This window comes from Anopheles coustani, chromosome 3 (assembly GCF_943734705.1).
Source record: "Anopheles coustani chromosome 3, idAnoCousDA_361_x.2, whole genome shotgun sequence".
Lineage (NCBI taxonomy): Eukaryota > Metazoa > Arthropoda > Insecta > Diptera > Culicidae > Anopheles > Anopheles coustani.
In genome coordinates, this window is record NC_071288.1 from 18232080 (window position 1) to 18259017 (window position 26938).

At 51.2% G+C, this 26938-nt stretch overlaps 4 protein-coding genes across 4 annotated transcripts in view; 3 read left to right on the forward strand and 1 right to left on the reverse strand.

Moving 5' to 3' along the window:
* The window catches only part of LOC131272289 (histone-lysine N-methyltransferase trithorax), a 91276-nt gene extending 71384 nt beyond the window's left edge, over positions 1–19892 (forward strand). The window contains exons 2-8 of the mRNA XM_058273969.1: positions 4366–6079; positions 6384–10199; positions 10278–11145; positions 11251–17793; positions 17876–18009; positions 18087–18262; positions 18352–19892. Coding sequence (XP_058129952.1) covers positions 4366–6079; positions 6384–10199; positions 10278–11145; positions 11251–17793; positions 17876–18009; positions 18087–18262; positions 18352–18525 — 13425 coding nt within the window. The 3' untranslated portion in view covers positions 18526–19892. The remainder of the gene's footprint in view (positions 1–4365; positions 6080–6383; positions 10200–10277; positions 11146–11250; positions 17794–17875; positions 18010–18086; positions 18263–18351) is intronic.
* Positions 19893–22049: 2157 nt separating this feature from the next.
* Positions 22050–23098, forward strand: LOC131272833 (probable dimethyladenosine transferase). The gene is made up of 2 exons (XM_058274697.1): positions 22050–22168; positions 22228–23098. Exons 1-2 carry the CDS (start codon positions 22111–22113, stop codon positions 23088–23090), a joined length of 921 nt encoding a protein of 306 aa, XP_058130680.1. The 5' UTR covers positions 22050–22110; the 3' UTR covers positions 23091–23098.
* Positions 23099–23226: 128 nt separating this feature from the next.
* On the reverse strand, positions 23227–25560 carry LOC131272832 (protein FAM114A2). The gene is made up of 2 exons (XM_058274696.1): positions 23437–25560; positions 23227–23366 (listed from the first exon to the last, which is right to left on the reverse strand). The coding sequence occupies exons 1-2, from the start codon at positions 25510–25512 to the stop codon at positions 23292–23294; spliced, it is 2151 nt and encodes a 716-aa protein (XP_058130679.1). The 5' UTR covers positions 25513–25560; the 3' UTR covers positions 23227–23291.
* A 368-nt stretch (positions 25561–25928) lies between these two features.
* Positions 25929–26934, forward strand: LOC131260864 (nucleolar protein 12). Its single transcript, XM_058262701.1, has 2 exons — positions 25929–26072; positions 26154–26934. The coding sequence occupies exons 1-2, from the start codon at positions 25990–25992 to the stop codon at positions 26899–26901; spliced, it is 831 nt and encodes a 276-aa protein (XP_058118684.1). The 5' UTR covers positions 25929–25989; the 3' UTR covers positions 26902–26934.
* Positions 26935–26938: the final 4 nt, after the last annotated feature.

A 26938-nucleotide genomic window follows, 5' to 3' on the forward strand; every position in this document is an offset into this window, starting at 1 on the left:
GTGCAAAAAAATGCATGTTGTCACCCACCCACCCTCTTTTGCTCGCATGTACCCATATGTACTAACTCATACACAGACGCACACGTATGTGCTTGCCATTTGTGTTGATTGTTGGCCGCTCGTTGACAGCCCTTTTGCTGTTTGCCATTTGTTTGGGTAACCTTTCGCTTGTAATGATGAGACAGTATTTTTTTCCCCCTCTTCTTTCTGTTCGTAATGCATAAACGTTATGCACCTTGCATTTGCTCGTTCATTTTTTTACGTTATTTCCTAGAGATGGGAAAACATATTTTACCCAAAACGCAGTCACACGCAGCGTGGCGTGAGCGCAAACGCATAATGTTTGTTTTAATGGCGCAGCGTCTCGGTTCCTGCTTCTTCACCGTCGTCTTCACCCAGTTACATCCCTTTTTCCGTTCTTTTTCGCCTGCCTGAGCTATTAATTAAAAGAGAACGCCACCTTTTTTTTCATCAAACACGCTCATATAAACACGACCGACCGCCGGCAGAACAACAAACGGAAACGGAAGTGAACGAGCGAGAATGCAAGGGTTTGTGCATAACAAAATTTTGCACTAATTTCTCTTTTATTTCTTCACATGCAACATACGTATAATTTTGCCCCCCGTCCTGCATTCGGGTCCTTCCCGTGTGTCGCTTTTGATTGCTACCGACAACGATCGCGTTCGCGAGTTGACTTCTGCACTTCACTGTACCTCTTTTTAATGACTCCTTTACGTGTTTCTAAATCCGATTTTTTGCTTTGTTTCACCGGCAGCCACACTTGACTGAAATTCTACGCCCAATGTGTTTCAAGTTAATAAATATTTTCGAGTGCCTATCGAGATTGCGGTCGAAGGAAACATAAACCCCATCATTAACAGGGGTGACCTCTGCTCAAAACATGGCATTATTTCCTGCTAACGTTTCTTCGGTTGGCATTACAGTGAAATTAATATGCACCCCTGTTTGTTTATACACACATTAAAAAAAACAGTTTTCCAGTAAAAACAATTTGCAATATATTTTTGGCTCAAACTCGGACAAGGAGATGTTTTAAAATTTTCTTGTGCATAGTAAAAGTACAATAAGATATTATACAAAGTCCTAAATCATCGATATAAAAGCCCCAACCAATATTTATTATCCTTTCCAAACATCGCTGAAAAGTCCTGTAAATGATGTTCAAACATAATAAACTCCTTACTGTTTCCCCGGTGAGCAAAAAGTGCAGGGTGACAGGATGAGAAGGCGAGCACAATACAGAACGGTAAAAAGAGTACAGAACGTAGCCAGCATTAAATAAAATAAATACAACCCCCCCTCGATCGTTACACTTTGCTCTGTGGCATTATTCACACCACAATTTCACCACTTTATGCGCCGGAACATGTGCATGAAGGCGAATCGATGTTTTACACTTCGCTGGTGGTGATTTTCCACCAAAAGTGGAACCTTCAAATGAAGCGTGTGAGTGAGGGGGTGGTTGGTGGAGGGGAGGAGAAAGGGCAGGACAAGAATTCAATTGTGTGTATGTGTTCGGTTCGGTGTTCAGTTTCATTTGGCCGGGCGTGTGCGCGGGGGTTCTGGGTTTTTCTTTTTCCCTCCGCGCGCGCGGGTCGTGGTTTTCTTGCCATTTCTTTTCGAGTTTTTCTCGCCCCCGTTCCCTTCGCCCGATCATATCGCGTGTGGTAACGATGAAAACCCCCCGTTTGGACTGCCAATGGCCCATTGGCCAACGGCCTAAAGCTGTACGAGGGGGTGACGTCGAAGGGAAAAGTGAAACATAAACGAAGTAACTTGGAAGTAGCAGCACCAAGCGTGTTGGCAAACGATCAACTCTTCAAATTAACCCCTAAATCTGCTCAGCTTTCTGTGTAAGCGGCTTTAGAAAAAATGCGATACAGGAGTTGTGAAAACATAGAGCTGTTCGCGTTGTTGTACGAACAAAAATCGTTGCCGTTTCACCGGAGAACGAGAAAATATAGAAGCCAACCGAAATAGGATGAAACTTGTAAGGGTTTCCGTAAGGGTTAAGGAATGGACGAATGCAGAAACCCTTGGCATAAACTATAAACACAGAGGACCGGGGTGGGAAAAGTACGCCGAAGAAAGAAGGCCAATTGCACTTACATTCAACTACCAACATAATTGTGAGCGAACGATGGAAAGGCGCTCAAGAACAAACACTGCAGAGAAGCCGGTTGAACCAAGGATTTTGGCTCAAGGTATTTCGTGTTTTTTTTTTCGTTGTTGTTGTTGTTGCTGCTGCTGTTTTTGCATGAATGCATGCATGTAAGCTTCCCGAAACGGTCACGTTTCTCTCTTTCGGTCGATCGATGCAAAAAAGCATCCCAACGGCAGCGGCAGCAGAAGCGGAGCAGAAGAAAATGTAAAAGGCATCCCCAGATCCTTTACCTTGCAGCAATCAAGCAATGACGGGTGATCCAAACCGAAAGGGCGCGCACTGGTTCCTCTTCTTCTCCCCGGTCTCCATTTCCAGTTGACCGTTCTTCCAGCGGTGGGTTTCTTCGGTCCCCACCTCCTCCCCACCCCGCGGGTGGTTTAAAAATAAAATATCGTCGTTATCGTCCTTACGTGCCCGGCCCGTTCGATATGATGAATGGCGCTGAGGGAAAAGTCACGAACGTTTGCGAGCCCATACACAAAGCGATGATGAAAGGATGTTTCAATAGCATCACCCTCGGACGGGGGCGCTCTCCGGCTGCGGTTAGAGGTGAAACCCTTAGTATGATTATTTTATTACCCTCCTTTGGGGGACCCCATCGGTGCCCTGTTAACCCTGGAGCGTTGGTGGAGTCGCGTTGAATATAATTTGTTTTTCTTATCCATCACCGAGGGAAGTCTAAATGGCGCGAAAGAATACTGTATGTTCATGTTGATTTATTTTTTACTCTCCATTTTTAAATTAAGTCAAAACGCACCGGATCTTCATGTGATGAGCGCTGTCCTGAGATGATCAAAGACTTGTCAAGAGAGATATTGAGGAATCAAAAAGTATTAATACAAAAATTATACAAAAAACAAGCTTTCGTCGACAGTAAACATTGGAAAAACTTTTTTACGGAAAAAATGCAAAATTAATTATCTGATGTCTTTCGCAAAACCGACCCCATCGGTGGATTTATTTTCCTTCCTTTCTCTTCGCATTCGATGCACCGATTCCCAAGCACCCCGCCCGGACACCATCTGTGCTTCGGGTTGCTTGTCCCCTTCCTGCTGCTAACTACTCCGGCCCGCCTGTCAGTGTGTCGGTGCACTTCATCTTCTTACCTTGCCTCGCGGTGCGTGCGTGAGTGATATTTAATCAGCATAAAGAATGTAGAACGAGTTTTTCCTCCCCGGCGCATGTATACGCCCTCGGATCCAAGCACAAAAACACACCATTCAAGGGCAGAGGGCTTCGAGGGAGACACGAAGCAGGAGGGGGCACATCCTTCCCGCCACCACGCCATCCCGTTCACCTGGCAAACGAAGAGGTCTTCATGTATTATGCACCGCTTTTGCACCGCGCATAGTTTGCGCCTTTTCGCGCCAACGACACAAATGCAAAATGCACCCGAATGGAATGGTGGAACGCCGGGGCGGGTGTGTAGCGAGAATAAGGGAAGAAACTAGGCTTTCTTCCTTTTTTTTCCTCTTACTTTTCTGGCCTTCGCTCGAGAAGAAAACGCGGTTCTAGTGCGGATGAACCGAACCGCAACCACCCCCGGGACGGGGGGCGCTTATCCTAGGCCGGTGGTAGAATTTTCCCCGCTCGATGGGCAAATAAGAAAAACAAAACGGAAATCCACCGGAGAAATGCAAAGTATCGTCATCGGCAGCGAAACCCAGGGCTGGAAAAGGCGCCCGCTTCGGGCTGGAAAGTGCGCGAAAAGATACAAGCACTAAGAAACCAGTGGAACGCTGGGGAGAGATGTTCCAAGCGAAGGAGGAGGATGGAGGAAGGGCGATCACTGCATAAAGGAAGCATAAAAGAAGTGGTTCGCCGTGTCGTTGGTAATGGCGGTCTGCAGCAAGCCCCAATCCCCCCCCGGTTCCTTTTATGGAATGCCATGCAATGTCGATGGAGCCGATGTAACTTAATAAAGTGATCGTTTTAAAGTTTTTCACTGTACACACATTCCGTGTGGCCTATAGGAGAGATATGCCTGCTATGGAGCAATAAGACATTTTTTTATAAATTACATCACGTTTCGTTTTTTATGGGTATATAATAATACTGCTGTTAAACGGTAAACCACGTGTGGCCCTATAAATTGTGCATAACAATTGTGGTTTATGCTTGTCTCATACAATGTTTTATACTGACATGTTTTACGATGTTCCTCTCATCTATTTCAGGATGGCGCCAATGGTAACGAGGCCGATAACGATGCGAATGACAACGACGACAATATCGGCGAGGAAGAGGAGGACGAGGAGGACGATGACGACGAGGAGGAGGATGAGGAGGACGACGATGAGGACGACGACGAGGACGACGACGACGAAGAGGAAGACGACGAGGACGAGGAAGAGGAGGAGGAGGAGCGCGCGGATGGTCACGAAGGCGGAGAACCGGGCCAGGAAGGACCGACGGTGAGCACAACGACGACAACCACGACCACGACGAGCGCATCCTTGTCGACCAGCACGTCGTCGACCACGGCTACGGCATCGCTGGCGACGGCTGGCGTAAATGGTGCCCCAAGCGAACCAAAGCCACTCGTCAAAGTCACCGGCCAGCAGCAGCAACAACAACAACAGCAGCAGCAGCAGCAAACCCACTCCAACAAGCTGGCAACCGCCGGAAATGGGTTCGAAATGAAACCATCCTCGCTGTCGTCGGCCCTAGCGCGTCGCTGTCCTCCGTCGGGAGCGTCATCGCCGGTTTCCGGTCGCACCACCCGGCAGCAGTCCCCATCGTGCCACTCGCCGACGACCGTCGCCGCCTCGAAACCCATCCCCGGTGTGGGTGAGGCAGCGATCGAGCATTCCTCGCCGGTGGGCGATACTTCCGGCCCGGCTAATGCGGCACCGGCGACGGTAATGGGCTCGAAACCGACGCCATCGTCACCGGCGACACTGGTGCCGCTGGTTGTGGCGGCGCCGCCGGCAAAGAAGAAATCCGTCACATTCCACCCGACGCTCGAAACGACGGACGAGAACATTGTGCGGAAGGTGTACAACCCGGCCTCGGTGCCGCTGCCATCGATCATCAAGAAGGAATGCCTCGCCCACCCGATCCGGCTGAAGAAGAGCTTCAACCGGAAGATGAAGAAGCGCCTGCAGCGGGCGGCGGCGGCGGCGGCAGCAGCGGCCGTTGCAGCAGCGGCTGCCGCAGCATCCGGCACTGGCACCGCCGGTGCCGCCAGCAAACCACTCGAATGCATCGTGCGGCCCTCCCGGCTGACGGAAATTGTGCTTAAATCGAGCGGCAAAGCGTCAGCCGCTGGAGGATCGCCTTCGTCCGATGGCGTCGGTGGACTCGGGTTCGGTCTGAAAGCACCCACCGGAAGCGGTGCGGAGCAGACGGACGCCGGTGCCGGTGCGGCGGTGGTGCCGTTTGGGGCGGCGGACGGTGCCGGTCGACCGGTGGCTTCCGCATCGACCACCGCAGGAGCAGGAGGTGACGGCCTCGATACGCTTCGCAACCTCGAAAGCGGCGGAACACAGTTTGGCGACAAGCGGTTCATCCTGCCGAAGCGGAGCGCCCATTCTAGTCGTGTGATAAAACCGAACAAACGGTTCCTGGACGAGTTCGAGCTGGAGATTAAGAAGAAGAACAAAAATCTTGCCGCGGCAGCTGCCGTTGCAGCTGCTGCAGCGGCGGCCGCAGGGGCGGGAGCGGGCTCGGGAAGTGGGAGTGCAGCAGCCGTGGGAGGCACGTCGGCGGGCACAGCAGGAGCTTCAGCCTCGCTGGCAGGCCACGGAAACGCTCCGGATGCTGGCAGCAGCATGGGCCACGGAAATGATGATGATACTCCTGCAAGTACCGGCGAGGAAACGAAGCGAAGGAAAGACAAGAAGAAGCTAGATGACGCTACGTTGCCATCGGAAAAGTCAAACAGTGCAGGTAAGCTCCCAAGTTACACAACGAGATCTAATTATGTGTTGTACCATGCGTTTTCATGCCTGGTAAGATTCTTTTATAATTGTTTCCTTTTCTTCACCTTAATAATTTATGACACGCAAAACAAAATAATGGTTTGACGGTTTAATAAGTTTCAAAAAAGTTTGATTTCCAAAACAAGACAGTAAAAAACCAGATAAGAATCCTTCCAGTATGTGAAAAAGCCACGAAAAGTATCCCACATATTTTTAATTATTCTTTCGATTCTTTACTACAATCGTTTTGTATTTTTATGTGCCTTCCACAGCAAACCCGATGGACCTCCCTCCAGACAGTAGCTCACTTCGTGCCGCCGCCCGTCCCCCAATGAAAGCCATCAGTATTAATCCATTCGCAAAGACATCACTTACGGACCCGAACTCGAAGCTGGTCAAACCCTCACAACTGTCACCGGCGGGAGCAGCTGCTGGCCAAGCGTCTGCCCCGGCTGCGCAAACATCGTCTACAACCAGTGCAAATCTCTCGACGGCCGCGTCGATCTTCGGGAAAAGTATTCTTCGCCAGCCACGTCTTCAGTTCGCGACGTCGCTCCTCAACAGCACCGGTGTCGGTTCGAATGGCGGCTCGGCGTCTAGCAGTATTACTTCCAGCAATTCCACCCAGTCATCCGTGTCGCCCGGTTCGCAACCGGCCTCGGCGGTACCACCATCCGCACCGTCCTCAAGCACTCTGTCCGCTCCGGAAGGTCTTTTCAGCATGCACCTGAAGGCGAAGGCAAAGCTGGACTCGTCGAAGATCTTCTCCCAGGCGCTAGCGGTTGCGTCCGGTGGTCAGGGCAATCAGAGCGCTGCCCCCACCGGTGGAACCCTTGGGTCAGCCTGTGCCATCTGCTGCATCCCCGTCAACTCGCGGCACTACGCTCAGCCGACGAAAAAACATGGCGTCAGCTGCTGCGACGTGTGCCGTAAATTCATGTCGAAGATGATGAAAAAGCTGGCCAACAACAACGGCAGCAACCCGGCGAGCCCCAACCAAGCGGCCGGTGGAAACGGTGAGGTGGCGATGCTCAAGTGCAAGAACGAGGGCAAGTGTCTTATCGCCCCACCGGTGCAGCTGCTGCGGCCCGAAGCGGTGAAAACGCGTCACATTTTCAAGGAACGCTGCCACGCGTGCTGGTTACGCAAGTGTCTCGGAAACTTTCAGCTACCACCGGTGCTCAAGATTCGCCTCGGACAAAAACTCCCACTCTCGATGCGTACGCTTGAAACGATCGCTGGTCCTGTCAGTTCCTTGAAGAAGGATTCTTCGGCGGATGGAAATCTGTTCAGCAGCAGCATTGCGGACTGCGCCGCTTCGACTGCGGGTTCGCGGATCCTTTGGAACAGCGGAGGTGATATGAAAGGCAGTAGTCTGGTCGATGGATTCAACAAGTCCTCAAACCCGTTCCTGACGCTACACTCGAACCCGCTTTCGCAGAACAACAACACGTTCGGTAGCTTGCCACAAATCAAGCTGACGCTCGGAGGCGAACGACACAACATCATGTCCAGCCCCAGTAGTAGCTCCTCCGGTGGAAGTTCATCCGGTGGGAAGAGTCCTCTCGCGGGTAGAGATGATTTCTTTACGTCCGGGGAGCAACGGACAGGAAGCAGTAGCAGTAAGGAAAAACATGACGAGTCACGAAAGGAAGCTAAGGAGGAGTTGGAAAACACTTCCCTCAAGGCACCACCACGGACGAGGAGTAAATCGGAAGCAAACGGAGGCAGCAGTGGCAGCCAACCGACAGACACATCGTTGCCAACGGCCACTGAAGGATCACCTACTACTTCGGTTGCAGTTGGTGCTGCTGGTGTTGCTGCACAATCAACCACTTCCACCGGTCCATCGGCGGCTACACCGGGAGCGAATCTAACCGCCACAGATAAGCGGCAACGAATCGACCTGAAAGGGCCGCGCGTAAAACACGTCTGTCGCAGTGCATCGATCGTGCTCGGACAACCGTTAGCCACCTTCCCCGATGACGCAACAGGCTCGCCAAGCGGTGGTGCCCTGGAGAACATCGAAACACCCCCGAGCGACAGTGCGGCCGAACCGGCTGAAGATATTCCGCTGATGGATCGTGAACGGCGTAGCTCGAAGTCAACGCCTAAACGAAACGAAGACGCTGAAGGCGAATGCAACGATTGTATCGATCCCACGGTGACACTTTCACCTCCAGCGACCCCGGATGAAGAGAGTGCCACTGGCCAGGTCAGTGCATCGCCTACGAAAGACATACCCTTCGATGCGGACACGAGTGGATCGACGGAGAAAGAGTTGGTAATCGATGAGGATCAACTGCCGTGCGATGAGCTACCGGAAGAAGGCGAGTCGCAATCGAGCGACATGAAACCGATCGTTGTCGCTGTTGAAGCACAACCGAAACAGGAACCTGCTCGCATCGAGGAGCCGGAAAGGAAACCATCAACGGTGGCGCTCGTGAACGTAAAGAAAATGGAGGACGGCGCGGATAAACCGACGACTCGAAAGACAGCATCCTTCCGGCCACAGGCTATAGGAAAGGGTCCGGCAAATATAAGCGGTCGTAAGCAGCAGCAGTCGCAAGTGTCCTCGCTGATGAACTCCCTCGCCAGCCGGGGATCATCGGGCACCGCGAGGCTGGTACCCGATTCGGCACTCATTTCGATCGATTTCTGGGAGAACTATGATCCGGCCGAGGTAAGCCGCACCGGATTCGGTCTCATCCTGTCCGAAACGATGCCCGTTAGGGCGCTCTGTTTCTTGTGCGGCAGTGCAGGGCAGGAAGACATGCTGTTCTGTGTGTGCTGCTGCGAACCGTACCATCAGTACTGCGTGAAGGATGAGTATAACCTGCGCACCGGATCGCTGGACGATACGATGAATCTCAGCCTGCTGGATGTGACGCTTGGCGCGACACCGCAGCAGCAGCACCAGCAACTATTGCTCGGCCGCTACAACTGGATGTGTCCACGGTGTACGGTGTGCTACAGCTGCAACATGGCGACGGGAGCGAAAGTCAAGTGTCAAAAGTGCGCCAAACACTATCACACCACCTGTCTCGGGACGAGCAAGCGGCTGCACGGGGCCGATCGGCCCCTGATCTGTGCCGCGTGTCTCCGGTGCAAGAGCTGCGGTACGACAAGTGTCACCAAGTTCATTGGCAATCTGCCCATGTGTACGCCCTGCTTTCGGTTGCGCCAGAAGGGTAACTACTGTCCGCTGTGCCAGAAGTGCTACGAGGATAACGATTTCGATCTGAAGATGATGGAGTGTGGTGACTGCCGGAGGTGGGTGCACGCGCGCTGCGAGGGACTGACGGACGAGCAGTACAACATGCTGAGCGTGCTGCCCGAGAACATCGAGTTTATCTGCAAGAAGTGCGGGAAGCACAACGACACGACGGCGCACCTCTGGAGGGATGCTGTGGCGGCCGAGTTCAAGGCGGGCCTGCTGAGCGTGGTGAAGTTACTAAGCAAAAGCCGGCAAGCGTGCGCTCTGCTTAAGCTTAGCCCGCGAAAGAAAACTCCAAACTGTACCTGTGGCGCCGGTGGAACATCGATCGCTGCCAGTGCCATCACCAATGGGAAGAACATTTCGTTCTTTTCCGGAGGTGCCGCCATCTCCGGGGAGCCGATGAGTTCGACGGCGAAGAAGCCCAAGCTGGACGAAGATTCGATCTACGACTTTAGCAGTGAAAACAGTTGCGGTAGTAGCAGTGGAAACAGTAACGCCGGATACGCCGTAGTTCCCGTGCCTAACAAGTGTTACTGTGCGCAGAAACAGGCCATGGCTCGGGGTTCGCAAAGTGGTGGGGACATCACGCTTGTCGACATCAAGCAAAAGATCAACGCAAACGAGTACTACTCGCTGCAGGACTTCCACTACGATATGAACACGCTGCTCAATGCGGTCGGCTCCGAGGAACTGACGGTAGCGTACAAGGAGTTCCTCAGCGAGACGTTTCCGTGGTTCCAGAACGAAACCAAAGCGTGCACGGATGCGCTTGAGGAAGCGATGTGTGGGGAAGTGGAGCAACAACAACATACGGGAATCGGGATGGATCGGTACAACAACCCATCGGCACATGGTTCATTCGGTCACGGTTGTAGTCGCGGTGACAGCAACATTGGCTCAGGGGATTCCACTGGCCTAGCCGTCGGATCGTGCCTCGATCAGAAAGTCCCTCAGGCCGACATCCCACTCGATGAGCTAAGCGATTACTTTCACGATGCCGATGAGGAACCTCTCGACACCCGCAGCTGCATGCTATGCAAGGAGCAGGGCGAAGGGCTACCGCTACACACATCGCGCCTGCTTTACTGCGGCCAAAACAACTGGGTGCACACCAACTGTGCCCTCTGGTCGGCGGAAGTGTTTGAAGAAATCGACGGCTCGCTTCAGAACGTCCATTCGGCTGCTTCCCGCGGACGGCTCATCAAGTGCTGCCATTGCGGCGTCAAGGGTGCCACCGTGGGTTGCAACGTGAAGAACTGCGGCGAACATTACCACTTCCCTTGTGCACGCCGCATCAGCTGCGTGTTTATGATGGACAAAACGGTCTACTGTCCGGCGCATGCGTCCGAGGCGCGCAAGAAGCGCTGCTCGGATGAGAAAAACTTCGAGATCGCCCGCTCGGTGTACGTGGAGCTGGATCGACGGAAGAAGCGATTCGTCGAGCCGTCGAAGGTGCAGTTTATGATCGGTTCGTTGAATGTGCGCCGGCTGGGGCACGTGGTGCCAATGTTCAGTGACCACGAGGACGTGATCATACCGACCGACTTCGAGTGTACGCGTCTCTACTGGTCGTCGAAGGAACCGTGGAAGATTGTGTCGTATCGGATAAAGACGACCATCCAGAATAACAGCCACTGCTATGGGACGGATTTGGGGAAAAACTTTACGGTGGACCACTCGTCGAGTAGTAGTGCCGTGCAGTGGGGTTTGTCGCAGATTGCCCGGTGGCATACGAGTCTTGAGTATTGCGAAGGGGACGATGAACAGCAACAGCAGCAGGTTGGCTGCGAGTTTCAACAGCAAAACATCAGTATGTCTACGGCAACCACAACGACGACGACCACGATGACGCAAATGGCTGCCACAACATCGCAGCGAGCACTAAAGCAGTCACTGTGCGACGGCAATCCCGTTTGCAGCACCGGAGACGACACGAATGACGAGGAACCACAGAACACGAACGATCTCCTGCCGCCGGAAATCAAGGACGCCATCTTCGAGGATCTACCGCACGACATTCTAGACGGCATCTCGATGCTGGACATCCTGCCGAAGCTGATGACGTACGAGGATCTGCTCGCGATGGACCTCAAGAACGACACGAACTTTAGTGTTGACCTTCTGAAGGAAACGATACCGCACGGTGTTGGTGGGAATGGGGCGTCATCTTCGTCCACCACAGGCACTAGCAAGCCGGAAGATCACGGCATGGAGGTGGACGATATGGACACCCTGAACGATGCCATCGGAGGTGGTGGTGGCGGTGGTTCCGAGCTGAGCAATGACAGCTGGGCGAAAACTATCGGTGCGCCTGGTGTCGAGGATGCGCTGCTCTCGGCCATCATGAAACCATCCTCCATCGGCGGTCACCATCGCGAGCTGAAGCGCAGCAAGTCGGATATACTCGGGGCGATCGCCGCGGGGGCTGTAGCAGGGCAGACACAACAGACGCAGCAGCAGCAGCAGCAGCAGCAACGTGGCCAACGATCCGGTAGTTTCTCCTGGAACACGAAGCAGCTTGAGTCAACCGCGGCCGTCGTGGCCAAGCGAAGAAAGATCGCCAAAACCAACATCAAACTGTCGGACGTGTTCTCGTTGGGAAGGATCAAGGAGGACACGTTGTCCGGCACGGCAACGGCGATGGTGTTACAGGAGCGCCGAAAGTCACTCCAAAGTGACGAGTTTCCCTGGGCATCGGTGAAAAAGAGTGGCACTGGAGATGGTTCAGGGTCGGTGGGCGAGGGTAGTGTGTTTGAGAAGTTGAAAATTTCACAACTGGATGGTGTGGACGACATCTGTCTCGATGGTAGTGCACCCGGTGGTGGAGTGGTCGGCGAGATGAAGATCTACTCCTCCCGTTCGATGATCGAGGCGCCGGTAAAGTGCGACCGCTGTCAGGCCACGTACCGCAACCAGGAATCATACCAGCGCCATTTGAGTTCGTGTGAGGTACTGTCCACCTCGGAGTCGGAGTCGGAAACGCGTTCCCCGAGGCTACTAAGTCCCGAGCAGCAACAGCAGCAACAACAGCAGCAAATAATCACCGGACAGATGGGGAATGGCAGTACGTTCATCTTGCCGCAGGCAACAGGGCAACCGCAGACGATCACGACCGATATTTACGGAAACACGACGACGGGATACCTTGCCGGTTCGGCGCAATCGGCCAACCCGACCATCTCCGTGCTACAAACCGGTCAGACGATCAATCTGAACGGCAACCAAGCGATCCTCTCGAACCTTCCCACCTCGATGCCGATCACGATCAACCAACTATCGTCCGGCGGCATACCGATACAGACGTCCGCTGGAACGCAACAGATTCCGCTCCAGGGCACCCTGCAGGCCGGTTCGGTTGGGCTGCAAAACATCGGTGGAAACATGATCATCTCCACGCCGAACGGAACGGGACAACTTTTTACGACGGCAAATCAATTTTCCACCTTCCCGAATCAACAGCAACCTCCGCAGCAGCACCAGGTTCTGCAGGACGCAAACACACAGCAGTTTGTGCACAACAAGCAGCGCTTCATCCAACCCGCCCCAACGGCATCCCCGGCCCCCCAAACGCTACATGCTAATGCGATAACGCTGCAGAACAATTCATCCCCCGTCACAACGGCACAGACGCTTGGGGGAATCTTTGGACAACAGCCACAAATCATCTCGATCGGCCCGAACGGTCAGCTTGTGGCGATTCCTTCCCCACAACAACAGCAGCAACAATCCGCCGTTCAGCAAACGATACTTCAAAGTGTCCCTCAGTCGATGGGATTGCAGAACGCGAAAAAGGTGGTGTACACAACGGCATCGCCAAAAAAGCATCCGGTTATGGCGAAGGTGTCGCAGCAGCAGCAGCAGCAGCAGCAGGGTGCGGTTAAAACGAAACGTACCCTGTCTTCTAATGCCACCCCGAAAGCGTCGATGCAGATAAAAACGAAGCCACAAGACAACACACCGTTGACGATTCATCCACAGGCGACGATGATCACAACGGCTGGTGGAGCTGCACAAACGCAGTTTGGAACTGCTCAGCAACAGATCACCCTTCAACAACAGCAACAACAGCAGCAGCAGCAGCAACAACAACAGCAGATACAGTTGATAAACACTTCCTACCCACTGATACGACCTGCTGGCGCACCAACGGCCGCGCCACAGCAGCAAACGACCGGGAACATTATCTTCCAGACGCAAACCCCAACCAACCAGCCAATCCTCGTGCAGCAGGTAGGAGGCAACCAGATATCGTACCTCTCCGACCAGGGCACGCTCACCCACAGCCCAATGCAGTATCAGCTCGCACCGACAAACGTACTGACACAGAACGGTTATGCAATGACAACCGGGACGGAGCCGGGAACGCTCGCGACCGCAAACAACATCCTCATCCCGAACGGGACCGGCGGATACTCGCTGATTCCGGCCGGTGCGTTACAGATCGCAGCCCAACCGCAGGTGATCGGTACGATCGTGCAACCACAGGCCGCCACCATCCAGTGCGGTATGATGGCCACCGAGCAGATGGTTCTCGGGGCGACGGCGGCGGCGGCCGCTACCGCCCCACCGACGCTCGAGATGATGGTCACGGATCCGGCGTCCGGTTGTATGTACCTTACGAGCCCCTCGGTGTACTATGGGTTGGAAACGATCGTGCAGAATACGGTCATGTCGTCGCAACAATTTGTCTCGACCGCGATGCAGGGTGTGCTGAGCCAGAACTCGAGCTTTTCCGCCACCACGACGCAGGTGTTTGCGGCCAGCAAGATCGAACCGATCGTCGAGATGCCGACGGGCTACGTGGTGTTGAACAACGACGCTACCGGACAACAGATGATCGCGGCATCGACCGCGGTGTCCCAGGCAGGCACTCCGGTTCAGATCCAAACGTCATCAAGTATGGCGGGTGGCGTACCGGGTGGCCAAAGTATATTCCAGCAGGCTCAACTTCAGCCGACGACGGTTGTTTCGTCTTCTGCGGGAACGCTTCCGACGGGTCTTCAAACCGCTCATCAACCGATAACTTCTATCCAACAGCAGCAGCAGCAGCAACAGGTGTGGAAGATCGAACCATCCTCACCGTCGACGATAAACATTCACCCAACAAGCAGCACGATCACGACGAGTGCATCGAACACGTCCACCTCGATCGTGACGCCCCTGAAACCGACGATGAAAACCATCATCCCGAAGGTGGTGAACAAAGTGATGCCGAACACGGCCATGAAAGTTCAGCTCACTAGCAGCAGCGAACAGCAACACCAACTGACGTCGGCGAGTGGCACACTAGCTTCGCAGAAGTCCGCTTCCGCCTGCTTCCAGTCGATCGTGGCCTCTTCGGTCTACACAACGGCGACCGCTCTCACCACCTCGACGAAGGTTTCGAACGTCATCAAGCCAATCACGAAAACGACCAATTACAATAAACCGAAGATTGTAGCGAAACCGGTCAAACAGAAGGCGACGGCAACGGCGCTCTTGGTTTCCCAACCACCCAGTTCGACCAATTCCCATTTGCCACCCACCGGCTCGACCTACCACCAGCTTTCGCAGCATCAGCAATCGCAACTGATCGCCGCCGGCCTTCAGGGAAGTTCCATCACGCTCGTTCCGACCAGCAATAACAGCAGCACTGGCAATGGCCTGAACGGGGGAAATATTCTTTCCCACCAGTCGCACCTTGTGCCGATCAAACCGAGCATTGTGGGTAACGCGGGAGGCATTACGCTGCCCACGAATCAACTCACCGTCAGTGCGATCAAACAACCGATCATGGTGGAGAAGATCGGCTCGCAACAACAGCAACAACTATCGCAGAGTGGTGGAAAGATAATCCTTCAACCGAACAACACGCTGAAAAAAGCCAACCAATCGGCGCTGGGGAAGAAACAGGACACAAAGCAGCTACTGGCACAGAAGGGCATGATATCGTTGGGTCATAATCAGTCCGCCGTGCCACCGGTACAGTTGATCAACTACGGCCAGGTTCAGCAGCAGCAACAGCAGCAACAAATTGTCGCGCAGCAGCCGAATCAGTTCCAACAGCTGATCACTAGCTCGGCACCAGCCACTCCACAGCCCCCAATGCAACAGTTGCACCATCATCAGCAGCAGCAGCAAGGACAGGTTCAGGTGCAGCAGCAGATAAGCATTCAACCGAGCAAGGGACAGCTGACGAAAAAGTCCTCCACTGCCGGGCAGATAACGATGTCGCTCGCGAACGGCATCGTACCCGCCTCCATCGGTGGCCCCGTGCCCGTGACGATGCCAGCGTCAACCATTACCATCACACCCTCACAGCCGGCTAGCATAACGCTTCCCACGGCCCCCTATCCGATGCCGTTGTACTCGAACATTCCCACCAACGTGGTGAACCCGATACAGCAGATGACCGGTGGCAGCAACAACATCAACACGATCTCCTCATCCACCGGTAACACCAACACCGTACAGAATCGACCAACCAATCGGGTCCTTCCGATGCAGGCTTCCGTAATGCTGCAGAAGAGCCCCGAGATGTCGCAAACCCCTCCACCGGCACCGCTCAAGGTTCCCCTCAACCAGCACCAGCCGTGCTCGGAAAAGCTGGACGACATGTCGATCATACCGAGCCATCAAGCGAACACCACTCCCTTCACCACCACACCGGCGCCATCGCCAAACGATATGCTGAAGCTGTCGGTCAACGAAAAACAACAGCTTGCCGGTGGTAAAGTGGATCGCCTTGAGATCGAAATCAAACCCATCGAAGTAAACCCACTAACACCGACGACGGCGACGACGTTGACGCCGGCGCACAGTACCCCATCGCCAGTACCATCGCAGCAACCGTCGCCAACCCAGGGTGCTTTGATTTCCGAATCAGCGCAGCCGGAAGAACTAACAACACCCAGCTTCCAGTTCAGTTTGAGCTTCGACGAGAATGGAACGCTGATACCGATCGGCGGTGGGCGCATTGAGCAGAGGCAGACCGTGCCGTTGGCAGCGCAGATCGAAATTAAACCTATCCTTTCGATGGCGGATGGAAACAGGGTGACAGGGTCGGAACAACAACAGCAACAGCAACCACTGACACCGCAAGCAGAATCGCAGGCAGAACTTGATACCGCTGCCACGCAGCGTATTGACGAGCTGAAACATTCGCTCGAGGCTGAAACACAGGAGATGCTGGCGGAAGGTCACAATGACGGTGGAAGTGGTGTTACCTCACCCAGCCTGAATGATGAGTCCGACTCGCCAGAGATTAAGGATAAAATTTCCGAAATCCTTGACAATCTCGAGCAACAAACAAATCAGGAGGCGGCCGCGAACGGCATGAACCACCAGTCCGATGATATGCAACTGAATGCGTACGCCGGTTTGGGCCAACCGAAGGAACATGTTTCGGAAGAGCACTCCTCGAATACGCTCCTGGAACAACATCACCAACATCAGCTGGAATCAGAGGCCGAGTGTGCGGCCGAAACGGAACGCATCGTAGCGGAACTGAACGAAGAGTTCCGATCGGCAGCTACTTCACCATCGATTGCGACAACGGCGTCGACCGTGCCGCTCGAACAGCAACAGGGTGACGCGGCAGCAGCTACACAACCATCGGCCACGAACTGCATGTCCACGTCCAGTCTCGAACAGTCGCTGTTGACGATCTCTTCCTCGATGTTCGACGGCAAGAAGCACGACGTTTGCTACACAAACGATCTTGGAAGCTACAATGGTCTGGCAGCGTCCGGTGATGGTATGGGAATTTGCACAGACAGTGAGTTGCTGAACGATGGCGATGCCGAGAGTGTCCTGTTTGGAAAGATCCGACAGCCGGAACCATCGCCATTGTCCCAACCTTCCCCCACGCAACATCACCAGCTTCACCAGCAGCTGCAGCTGGACGAGGAACTGGCGCAGTACGCCCATATGCCACCGCTTCCTCCCAAGCAACCGGTAATGCCACGGTCCACCAGTCCGAAACTACTATACGAGATTCAATCGCAGGACGGGTTCACGTACAAGTCGACCTCGATCGCGGAAATCTGGGACAAGCTGTTCGAGGCGGTGCAGATTGCGCGACGTGCCCACGGCCTTACGGCACTTCCCGAGGGTCAGCTGAAGGAAATGGCGGGCGTACAAATGCTTGGCCTGAAGACGAACGCGATCCGCTACCTGCTGGAGCAGCTGCCGGGTGTGGAAAAGTGCACCCAGTACAACCCACTGTACCACAAGAACCATCCATCGGGTGCCGGAGCGAATGCAGGTGGCGCTTCGGGGAACGGAATGGTCGGCGGTGGCAGCAACCCGTCGGCGCACGCGGACTACTTTGATGATCTCAAGGAAAACCCGTACGGTACGGCACGCTGCGAACCGTACAGTTCCCGCTCCGAGTACGATATGTTCAGCTGGTTGGCATCGCGGCACCGCAAACAGCCGATGCCAATCGTTGCGCAAACCATCGACGATACGATCATCCCAAGGTACATTCACTTTCATACTTGCCCTACCAGCATTTTCTAACAACAGTACAAACACTAATTGCCTACATTCTTCTACTTACAGACGCGGAAGCGGCAGTAATCTTCCGATGGCGATGCGTTACCGTACGCTGAAAGAGTCGTCCAAGGAGTCGGTCGGTGTCTACCGGTCTCACATTCACGGTCGCGGTTTGTTTTGTAACCGTGATATAGAAGCAGGTAATTACAGATACTTTAGCATATTTTTCGGTTGCTTGGATGTTTACCAATGTTTATGCTCGACTCTTTCTCGACAGGCGAAATGGTCATCGAGTACGCCGGCGAGTTGATCCGATCGACGTTGACCGACAAGCGGGAACGGTACTACGATAGCCGTGGCATCGGTTGCTACATGTTCAAGATTGATGAAAACTTTGTCGTTGACGCCACCATGCGCGGCAATGCGGCCCGTTTCATCAACCATTCGTGTGAGGTAGGCATAAGAACATACTCATGAAATCATGTTGTATTTGTAAGATGATTTCATTAATCTTTTTTGTTCGGTTCTGTTAATACCCACAGCCCAACTGTTACTCCAAGGTGGTCGATATTCTCGGACACAAACACATCATCATCTTTGCACTGCGGCGCATCGTGCAGGGCGAGGAGCTAACCTACGACTACAAGTTCCCCTTCGAGGACGTCAAAATCCCGTGCTCGTGCGGTTCGAAAAAGTGCCGCAAATATCTCAACTAACGCCACGACATCATCCACAATCCTCCCATATCCTGCCTGATGATGGGAATGTCCGGATTAATATGAACCGACGATTAACAACTACTAGCGACGGTGTGAAGTTCCGCCCAAAAGGGGCAGAATGGAGAGTCTCAAAACTAACCGACCAGCGCGTGTGCGAGACGAGTTTCGTGTATGTATCGAAAACAATTGCACACCACTTACAGCGCCTCTCGCGAATGCCATCCCATTTGGAAAACAGCATGTACCATATCTAGTAACCAGTTATTATTAGCCATAAAACTATTTCCTAGCAGGACAGGGGCATGAGCCGGCGGCTGAGTTATTACTATATAAATATCGTATGGTGTGTAGTGTACGCATTCTGTGCCACGTTAGAAGCAACGATTAATGTTTCCTAAGTAAGTCATAGAGGGAAAAGCGTGATGAGATGAGGTGAGAAGCAGCAGAGCGATCCCAGTATCCTTATTCCGTGCGACAAATGTAATGCGACGACAGTTGCAAATTCCTTCAGCACTTCAGACTCTCGCCTGGCAGGTTCAAACATGTAAATACTATTATTTTCTGTTTCCGTCTGCCCTCCTTATGTTAGTTCCCCCTAGATATATAGTCTTGTATAGTAGTCATGTAAATATGTGCACGGTCCAGTGCGTGCGCGTGTGTTTGTGTGTACTAGTATTAAGTATTTATATTCAATTCTATAGCTAAGACACTGTTTTTAATGTTCAGCATTACTGCGGGAAGGTACGCAACGGTATGCAAGCATATGCATCCGTTTCGACGCATATCCGCGTTTGTGTACGCAGAGAGAAAAGTGGCAATAGTACCACTGCATTGTCCCGTCTGTGGCAATAGGCGGCTGCAGCGGCGAAGGGCCACATTAGTCATGTTTAAAGCTACAACTTTCTGCTCTGCTTTCCCATCAGTGTGATCAAAAGGAATGGTGGGCATTTCCCCCATTACCAACAATATTTGCATGTATCGTTGTGTGCGATAAGTGTTCCCGAGAAGGGAAAAGATTGGCAGAAATACACTCATCAATCGCTCCCCTAGTAGAAGGCCATAAGGAATGGAATCGCTAAGCGAGGAGGAAGATATTTGCTCACAACCATTTTGCAAAAACACTTTTAAACGTTTGGTCTATGCAGGGAGTTCCATGTCTAAACGTACATGCATGACTTGCAATGACTTCAACTGGCTCTATTCGTTGTGTCTGGATGTATGGAAAATGCTCAATGTAAAACTACCAAAAGTTACAAACTCATGCACACACACTCACATATACAGTAAAGATTATTGTAAACTTATAGGCCAAGGAAAGGAATTTAATCCATACGAAAATAGAGACATTTTTGTACAAACAGTTATCGAGCGGGTGGTATGAGGAAAAAACTGACCTACTGACAATAGACGAAATCGAATCGATTTTACCTTACCCTTCATCACAACCGTGTATCGGCATTGTTTTATCTGAGACCCGATGATCAAAGGGAAACGCACTCTTACTGCCTTTCCCTAGACGAAAGAGCCTCTCTTTAAAGAACTAACAGAAGAGATGTACTTTTAAAAGCGTTTCAGAGTATTTATTTTTAACAGCACCATGGAACAACTTCCACTACAAGAACATCATCATCGGCAAACATGCTAATCCTTGAACACACACACAAGACACATCACCTACACTTTCTGCCAGGGTTACTAACTAATCAAGCTGGATTACACAACACGAAAGAACTAAAAATTGTAATGCTTATCGAAAGCACCAAGAACGATCGGAAGTCGTCGAACTGATCTTGCCATGTCGTTGTGAAACTATTGTGAATCCTTATAAACGATTCAGGATGTCAGCAAACTAAAAGGAGGACGATTAATTAGGAGGATTCAAACTCAACTCGCCGGAGTCAAACATATAATGTTTCATCGAGTCACGAATATGTTGTATTCAACGGTTTCTGATGATTTCGAAGTGGTGAATCGATGCAGAGGAGTAAAAAGATTTTAAGTGACACGAACCAAAATAATGTAGAACGTACAACAACAAAAAAGATCCATTCGAAACTTTGTCGTTTGTAGAAGCTCATGTCTAATAAAATAAACTTTCCATGTCGGAAGTGCTTAATTTAGAACAAAAGTTACAAAAAAACATATTCGAATAATATGGGCGTAAAACTAAATGCTGTGACAACAGTCAAAGGTGAAGCCTAATAGACCAAAAGAAAGGCAGCGCAACTAGAACGACCTGCAAACCGAGTTGAGAAACCAACAACCAATCAAAACATTGAATAACGAAAGCGTGCATCTAAAACACATTTTACAAGTAAAGAAAATGTCTGTTCGAGCGTAAAATCGAGTCCCTGAACACAAAGCGTGAACAACAAATACGCAGTGGAAACATGGGGGAGAGAGCGATAGAAAAAGAAATGCAACAGCAAGCAACAATGGTGAATGTGGAAACAAATGTGATACTAACGGGAAAAGAAACTATGGCGAGAATTAAATTAATTTAAACTTAGTATAGGCTCAGTAAGAAAGCGATTACAAAGGAAGATTAGAAACGATAGGCACCAGCAGAAGGTAAACCACGGATGAACGAATGCCCCCAAACACTTGAATCCGCTTGTCGCGCTGTGGCCCGTACCTATCCGATCCGAGGTCGGAATGATACAGTCAAACAGGAAAGGCAAACTATTTTTTGGCGTTGCGCAAGCTTCGACCAAGCTAGCCAAGTTGTCTCTTCGGAATAAGCAAAATCGATAATAGCAAAATCACTCGATACATACAGTTGTATCATGATAAATTGAATTATAATAACGCTCCAGAAAGCAAGTAGTTTAGAGTGAATATCTTTCAGTTTTTTTTTTCTTTTTCGAAAAAAAAAACATTCAACAGTGATCGGTTTACGGATCGGAATCTTTTTTTATTTGACCGTTCAAACTTCACTCAGTGACGACAACCTCTTTTGTTTTGTTTTGTCGAAGGCAACAGACTCATATTTTTGGTTCGCAAGATTCAATGCCAGAAATAAACCTTACACAACACATCACCACTATTTAATCATAGTCCCCACCCGACTCCTGCGTACCTTTTGGGTTGGAAATATAGTATAGTCCCGCAGCAAGATTGGTCTCCAAACAGCCACAAAAAGATGATCCCTTCCCTCATAGAGAATAGTCCACGGCAAGTGTACGGTATTCGTAAGTTTAAGTTTGAGTAATCATTTCTTTCGAAGTATTATATGTTGAGATAAAATAAAATATTTGAAATGAAAACAATGAATCTGACGCTTGGTCGGTTTTATCTATTTTTGTCTTGATGATCAAATGTCTTACAACGATAAAATGTATTTTATAAAATCCGTATATAAGCCACTATAGAGAAAAAAGTAACACGTGTTACCGTTGGTACCTATCGTGCATAAATTCAAATTTCTCTACACACGGCTGGCAACACTGCCTATCCATGTTTATTTAGCTATCATCTTTGACAGCTGTCAAAGTATCATTTTGTAGAGATTTACGAAAGCATCGCACATGTTATTGTTTACTTTGTTCGTGCGATAGAGTTTCTATTGGCAAAAGTGTGAAAATGCCGAAAGTACGCGTAGAAAAGAAGTCTCGCGTGCACAATGAGGTTGCGAAGCAGGGTAGAATAATTTCGACCCCTCAAACCCCGTCAGATCTTAGCCATTTCGTACTATTGCAGGTATTGTGTTCAACAAGGACTTCGGTCAGCACATTCTCAAAAACCCGCTCGTCATCACATCCATGCTCGACAAGGCAGCCTTACGACCGACGGATGTGGTCCTGGAAATCGGTCCCGGTACTGGTAACATGACGGTGAAGATACTGGAAAAGGTCAAAAAGGTAGTTGCCTGCGAAATCGATCCACGGCTTGTGGCGGAATTACAGAAGCGCGTCCAGGGAACGCACCTTCAACCCAAACTGCAGATTCTCATCGGTGATGTGCTAAAGACCGACCTGCCCTTTTTCGACATCTGCGTCGCAAACATGCCGTACCAGATCAGTTCACCGTTTGTGTTTAAATTACTTCTCCACCGACCGTTCTTCCGCTGCGCCGTCCTTATGTTTCAGCGCGAATTTGCCCAACGGCTGGTCGCGAAACCGGGCGACAAGCTGTACTGCCGGCTAAGCATCAACACGCAGCTGCTCGCCCGAGTCGACATGCTGATGAAGGTGGGCAAGAACAATTTCAAACCACCACCGAAGGTCGAATCCAGTGTGGTGCGTATCGAACCCCGGAATCCACCGCCACCGATTAACTACACCGAGTGGGATGGGCTGACACGGATTGCGTTCTTGCGGAAAAACAAAACACTTGCCGCCGCCTTCAAGCAGACGACCGTACTGGCCGCCCTGGAGGACAACTACAAGCTGCACTGTTCGCTCAAAAACCTCGACGTGCCGGACGATCTCAACGTGAAGGAGATGGTCGACCGGATACTGGACAAGCTGGACGCGGGTAACAAGCGCGCCCGGTCGATGGACATTGACGATTTTATGGCCGTGCTGCAGGCGTTCAATGCGGAAGGTTTTCACTTCAGTTAGGGCGAGAGAAAGAAAGCAACCGGTAAATGTGGTAAATGTGCTAATATGTATATTTTCCAATAAAAAGTACGAAAGGACTGTAACATCGATGCGTGGCTCCAGGGCGAATACCGATTGGAGGGGAGCTTAACAGTAACGTCTCCGACGTCGTGTGGTGATGCTGGTGGAAGAGTCCCTGCGGACAACAAATCTCGGCGCGCTTTAGGCAGCCCCCATCTGCAGAATCGGTATAAAAAGTTGGAACGCATTCTGAATGTACGATGTACTATTGGATCCCTGGATGAAGAAAAATTAAAGTGAACATTTGTAGAATAATTCCTTGGCTGGGAAAAAAAATCATACTCACCTCGAGGAATATATTCGTAACAAGCCCGTTATCACTTTCATCTGCGCATTCATCCTTCACCTTGGTTAACTCACTGCAAAACCGGGTCGCGACGCCACTCAAATGCCAGCAGAAAACCGTCGTCAGCTGTACCACCACATCCGCCTCGGTGGCCGTACTGTGGTGTTCGCTGATGAGTAAAATTTCCGCCAGCTTATGCATCCGCAGCACGCACAGGGCCGTCGTTTGGGCTAGCGCTCGCATGGCCTTCTCGAAGATATCCTGCGCCGTCCGGTCTTCTGCCCGTCCGTCGTCGATCCATGCCGTGTACTCGGTCCAGCTTTTAAGGATCTCACTGAAATCCACCTTCAGGTTCGGATCCAGATCGACAATCGCTTCCTTTAGCTTCGCCTCCAGCTCGTCCGCCGTATGGCGCCCATCCGCATCGTCGTGGTCCATGTCGGGCAGCTCGCATAGTTCCTTCACCTCGCTCATCGTTTCCTGCAGATCCTCGAGCGCTTTCCCCGTCAACGGTGCCATCAACGATTCCAACTTTAGGGCGGCCTGCTTCGAGAGCATCTCGAGTGCCTCCAGGTGAACGAGCCCATGGTAGTCGTCGAAGAGCGTCTCGAAGTGAAGCTTCTTCTTGTACTGATGCTTCTGGATCTGTTTCAGATTGCGCTCGCGTTCCTCCGTCTTCGCTTTCGCCTCCCGCAGCACCTGGCTCAGGATGACACCATCGTTGGGCTGCAGCCCGAGCAGTTTCCGTTTGTTCAGCAACCCCGGATCGTTCTCCTGCAAGATGGTCATCGTTTTCTTGCCGATTCCCTCGAGCGTATCCAATCCTCCGGTAATGACTTTACTACTGATCTGCGTCACGCCCGAAACGAGCTGATCGAACCCGAACCGATCATCGGATGGTTTTGCCGTGGAGGTCGATTCTGCTTCCTCACTTTCCTCCCGGAGGTATCCTTCGGCTTTCATTTTGGCTTCCATCTCCGCCTGCCGGCGGGCCAAATCTTCCGGGTTGGGCACTCCGATACCGGACTCGATCACCTGCGTAATGTTGGTCGTAATGGAGGCGACCGATTTGGATGCGGTAGAAAGGAACGATACGGCCGCTCCACTCCACGATGGCTTCCAGCTACCCCACGACTGTCCGGCGGACTGCTTCTCGTCGTTCGTCGATAACCGGTCGAGCACGGACGTTAGCGGTGGGTCGTCCTTGTGTGTCATAAAATCCTTCAACTTGTGTTCAACGTCATCAATATCAACGTCCTTGAAACTGGCCTTGGAGGAGCGCTGCTCTTCCCCAGCGTCTGTTTTGGATTTAGCGGCCACAACCTTTTGCGAACCATCCCCGCCGTCGACATTAAAATCGCCCCAATCATCGTCAAAATCATCCCAACCTTCTTCGGCCGTCGCTTCAGGCTCCGCTTGTTTCCGTACCGGAGGTTCTGGATCAGCTTTCTTCACCATTGGCTTCTTCGGCTCTTCGAAAACCTGTGGTTTGGCGGGTTTAAGGATTAACTTTTTCGGTTTCACCGACTCTTCAGAGGCTTGTGTCGGGGGTTTTGCTTGAAGCACGGGTGGCACTTCGGGGATTTTATCGTTCTTCAAACCTTCATCCAACCGATTCTCCGCCTCATCTTTTGGGGAAACATTAGGTTGTTGTAATGCATATGCTGGTTTACTGACGGACACTGACTCTGTTCCTTTATCGTTTTCCGCCTTTGTCATCGTTGGCGCATCTAAATTGTCCACCTCTTTCATACGGGCATCCTCATGATGGGCAACCTTGGAAATCTCCTCAATGGGAGCACCTGTTTTCTCTTCAGAACCACCAGTCGTGCTAGCATTTTCATCAGCACTATCCTTGATGGGACTGGTTTTCGTGTCCTCCGACGCATTGGCATTTGCAGTTGAAGTGCGTACAACATCCACGTCAGATTTTGCAGATGTTTCCTTGGCTGACGGTTTCTTCGACGACACATCCGACGGCTTTACACTTCCAAGCACCTCTTCCAGCTCGTCTGGTTCGATCTCCTCAAAAGCCTCGTCAGCGCTCGCAAATTCTTCGCTATCCGAATCGCACATTTTGCTACGTTTGCACGTCCACGGATTACAGGAACAAATGGAAACTACGACTAAGTTTTAGCAAAATAAAAAAGAATCTCTTGGACCATCAACAACCGATGACGTTTCGCAAATTGTAATTGCATACAGAGACTGGGAACGCGGACTCGGTGAGCAGATTTATTGCAAATGAAATATCGATTTACTTCGATAAAAGGATTTGAACAACAGAATGCTATCATATAAATGTGGTGATTTTTATTTCCTACTCTAAAAGCACCAGATAATGAATCTCTTTGAAAAGTTATACAACTGCCTTTTTGGTGGCCTTTTGCCGTAGCTCCAAACTACGGAACTGCATAAAGCTATTGGGTTCTAGATTACACCCCCAACACTACCTTCCATGTGTTACTTGTTTACATTTTCTTTGCCGCAAACTAGCAAAGCGCACGAAAATACAACAGTGTTAAAATACATTATTAAAACTAATCAAACGAGATGAAACGTAAATCAGAAAATGGTAATGTACAGCCTTTCACTCGGAAGAAGACGGAGCTGGTCTTTAATCCAGAAAAGAGGGCGTAAGTTACCGTTTTCCCGTGGTGTACTTTGTGAAGTAAACGTAAATTCATTTCACCCGTTTCTACCATGTGTTATTACAGGGAATTCCTTTCCGGATTCCACAAACGCAAGCTACATCGCAAAAAAATTGCAATCAGTCAAATGCAACGGAAGCTGAAAGAGGAAAAGAAACGTATTCGTGACGAGGCAAAGGACAATGTTAAGAAGCTGTATCATTCTTTTAAACCGATACCCGAACTAATGGAAAAGGAGGACGAGGAAGATCAAGAGGAGGAGTACGACACGGAGAACGTCACAGTAAAGGTTGTGGAGCTATCGACCACCGAGTTGGCCAAGGAAAATAATTGGATTGGAGCAAATCGAGGCGCGAAGGATAGTGAGTCGGAACAGGAGCAGGAACAAAGCGACGACGAAGCAGACGAGCGCCAGCTTGGCGTTGTGCCGGGTATGGAGCTTGAGGGGGAGAAAAAAGTCAAGCGAAAGCTTAAAGCCTTCACGGAAGAATCGGATGATGAGACAAAGAAGGCGGGTAAGGTTCAAGAGGGCGAAGATAAGTCCAGACAAAAGAAGGGTCCGGTGCTGAATCTGGATGGTATTCGCTCGAAGAAGGAATTAAATCACAAAATCAAGCGGTACGCCTTGAAATCGATGAAGCAAAGTCAACCCTTCCGGCAGAAGCACCGTCTACAGCAGCAGCAAAATCTGAAAAAGTCACGCCGCGTTAAGCACTTCAAGGAGAAACATCTGAAGCAGAAGAAAGGCTTTAACAAACATAGATTAGCCGGCCGTGGAGAAACGAGCAGACAGAGACGCAGTAACGATGATTAGAATAACTAGTGCGCATGGAATAAAGGGAAAGTGAACA